The following is a 3,465-nucleotide window of genomic DNA, read 5'->3' as shown; positions in this document are numbered from 1 at the left end:
GTTGGTGCACCTACAGGTAGTTTAAGTGACTAACGTGCTAGCTAACAAGATGCAAAGTAAACTGTATTAGAACTGGTGGAAATCAGTTGCATTGTTTTGAGGTCACAACCTTACAAAATGCCAGAGTAACTGATTTAAGTCCCATTATTTGTTTGAAGGATTTGTTAATAATAAGAAACCTATAGAAAACTGCCAACCTTTTCTTCTAAGGGCCTGACCAGTGATTTAGCTCACTTGGAACATCCTACACTTTCATAGATGCCTGGAGCCTTTTGTTCTCAGTGTAACAGATGAAGTGAGAAGAAGTCTAAAAATAATACTGGTTAACAAACAAATTTGCCAGAATGTTTTTATTTTTTAAATTTTTTTACAATATTAATGGTTATCTGTCTGTAAATCGGCCAACAATTGCAACAACAGCTTGCTTTTTTTGGACTGTGGCCTCTTTTATTATAACATCTGTCTTTTCTGTTTCTGTTACAGGTGTCCATGGCTTTCAGAGCATTTCTCACTAGCTGTGCCCATCTACAATGGAGTTATCTTCCTGTTTGTTTTGGCTAACTTCTGTATGGCCACATTCATGGACCCTGGCATCTTCCCAAGAGGTGAGCGTATGAACGGTTGACTGTTTCGTATCTGACACCAAATGGACTACTAAACACTGTTTGCAGTATGTTTATATTGCTGTTGTAGCAAAATTGTTGCCTTTTGGCTTAATTTTACAAGTGTATACATTTCTTGTTTTTTTTTTTTTTTTTTTTTTCAAGCAAAAATAAAATGACTCCCTGTTATAGTCTAAGATGTCTCCTTTCCATTTTAATAGTCTCAAAAATATGCAGATTCTGTGGATCAGCATGTATCAAACTTGAGGGACAGTACGAGTTAAAAATTCAGAATTCAATTTGGTTTGAATAGAAAGTTACAATATGTAACATTTTTCAAATACTTTTGTAGAAAAATGTTGCATTCTCATTTATTGTAATTTCATAATGACAAATGTCTGAAGAGCTGGACAGAGTGTAGCGGTTCGTAGTGAAGCAGAGTGGTGGGATTTAGAGAATCACGTTAGTGCTACCTTAAGTTGCACTTTGTAACTTTAAGGTAGCACCAACACGGGATCAACCAGAAATTGAAAACCTGTTTAATATATACAGTTGAAGTCAGAAGTTACATTAGGGCTATGTACTGGCAAGAATCTGGCAATACGATGTGTCATAAAATAAGCAGCATATCACAATATGCATAAAGTCTCTTGTTTTAAAAAAAAAAGAGAAAAAAAAGAAACTAATCAGAGCAGGGCTCTGCATTTCATTTGCATGTGTCACAGTCCCTGTAACATCCAACAACATAGCACTGCTTGGCATGTGAACTATTAATTAAAAATCTATACAGTAGTTTTGAGAATTGATACAGTACCATAAAGCAAAATATTGTGATACTCAAGTGTATCTGTTTTCTTACACCCCCTATTTTACAAACCCCAATTCCAATAAGGTTGGGACATTGTGTAAAATGTAAATTAAAACACAGTACAATGACTTGCAAATCCTTTTTGACTCATATTTAATGTTCAAACTGATAAATTTGTTTTTTGCAAATATTCACTCATTTTGAATTTGATGCCTGTAACACGTTCCAAAAGAGCTGGGACAGGGGTATTTTTACCACTGTGTTGCATCACCTTTCCTTTTAACAACACTTAATAAGCATTTGGGAACTAAGGACACTAATTGTTGAAGCTGTGTAGGTGGAATTCTTTCCCATTCTTGCTTGATGTATTACTTCAGTTCATCATCAGTTCGGGGTCTGCATTGTCGTATTTTGTGCTTCATAATGCGCCACACATTTTTAATGGGAGACAGGTCTGGACTGCAGGCAGGCCAGTCTAGTACCCACACTCTTTTACTACGAAGCCACGCTGATGTAACGTGCAGAATGTGGCTTGGCGTTGTCTTGCTGAAATAAGCAGGGACGTCCCTGAAAAAGATGTCGCTTGGGTGGCAGTGTGCTCTAAAACCTATATGTACATTTCAGTGTTAATGGTGCCTTCACAGATGTGCAGGTTACCCATGCCATGGGCACTAACACCCCCTCATACCATCACAGATGCTGGCTTTTGAACTTTGCATTGATAACAATCTGGATGGTCCTTTTCCTCTTTAGCCCAGAGGACACGACATCCATGATTTCCAAAAACAATTTGAAATGTGGACTCGTCAGACCACAGCACACTTTGCCACATTCCCACTTTGCATCAGTCCATCTCAGATGAGCTTGGGCCCAGAGAAGCCGGTGGCATTTCTGGTTGTTGTTGACATATGGCTTTTGCTTTGCATGGCAGAGTTTTAACTTGCACTTGTAGATGTTGCGACGAACTGTGTTAACTGACAATGGTTTTCCAAAGTGTTTCTGAGCCCATGTGGTCATGTCCTTTACTGAATATCAGTTTTTAATGCATTGCCACCTGAGGGATCGAAGGTCATGGGTATTCAATGTTTGTTGCCTTGCCGCTTACGTGCAGAGATTTCTCCAGATTATCTGAATCTTTTGATGATATTACGGACTGTAGATGATGAAATACCTAAATTCCTTGCAGTTGTACATTGAGAATTACTTATACAGTTTTTATACTGTTGTGCTATTTGCTCGTGTATTTCACAAAGTTAAACAGGATTTTCAAGTCAGTGTATTCAGTTTTTGTTTGTTTGACACAATGTCTCAACTTCATTGGAATTGGGGTTTGTATATATACCTTAATCAAGCCGTCCCTGGTAGGCTAGTGGTTAAGGCACAGCGCTCTCGCCGTTGCGGCCTGGGTTCGAATCAGGGTTGCGTCAGGAAGGACATCCGGCATAAAACGTGCCAAATGTCAACCTGCGAGTCGTCAGTGTGATGAGTTGCTGTGATAACCCCTAAACAGGAAAAAGCCGAAAGTGACTATATACACCTTAACCAAATACATTTAAACTCAGTTTTTCACAAATCCTGACATTTTATTCTATAAACGTTCCCTGCCTTATGTTAGTTAGGATCACTACTTTAAGAATTTGAAATGTCAGGATAAAAGCAGAGAAAAAGGATTTATTTTAGCTTTCATTCCTGTCGTCACATTCCCAGTGCATCAAAGGTTTACATACACTTGGTTAGTATTTGTCTTTAAACTGTTAAACTTGGGTCAAATGTTTTGGGATGCCTTCCAAAAGCTTCTTACATTGATTTGATTTATTTATTCTTTCAAGCATGTAAAGACAGTTGATATATCAACACACATAATTTTACACATATCCAACAAATGCTAATCCAATATCAATTTGCTTATACCTAGTACATGCTTGAATGGAGTAGGAAGAAGTCAGACTTATCCAGTCCTACCCCATGACATCATCTTACATCATTGGTTTGCAAGCAGTATCTCTACATAAATAATTCTCTTCCACACCACACAAGTAATATACTAAAAAAATT

The 3,465-nt window shown here is 37.7% G+C and overlaps 1 protein-coding gene across 1 annotated transcript in view; it reads left to right on the top strand.

Annotated features, from left to right (window-relative positions):
- zdhhc5a (zDHHC palmitoyltransferase 5a) overlaps positions 1-3,465 on the top strand; it is a 44,348-nt gene that overhangs the window by 10,708 nt on the left and 30,175 nt on the right. Inside the window, 1 exon segment of the mRNA XM_020625513.1 lies at positions 484-605. Within this exon segment, the coding sequence (XP_020481169.1) occupies positions 484-605 (122 nt within the window).

Source organism: Monopterus albus, unplaced genomic scaffold (assembly GCF_001952655.1).
Source record: "Monopterus albus unplaced genomic scaffold, M_albus_1.0 scaffold356.1, whole genome shotgun sequence".
In the NCBI taxonomy this organism is placed as follows: domain Eukaryota; kingdom Metazoa; phylum Chordata; class Actinopteri; order Synbranchiformes; family Synbranchidae; genus Monopterus; species Monopterus albus.
Note: the sequence above shows the minus strand (reverse complement) of the source record. Positions and strands in the feature narration are given on the sequence as shown.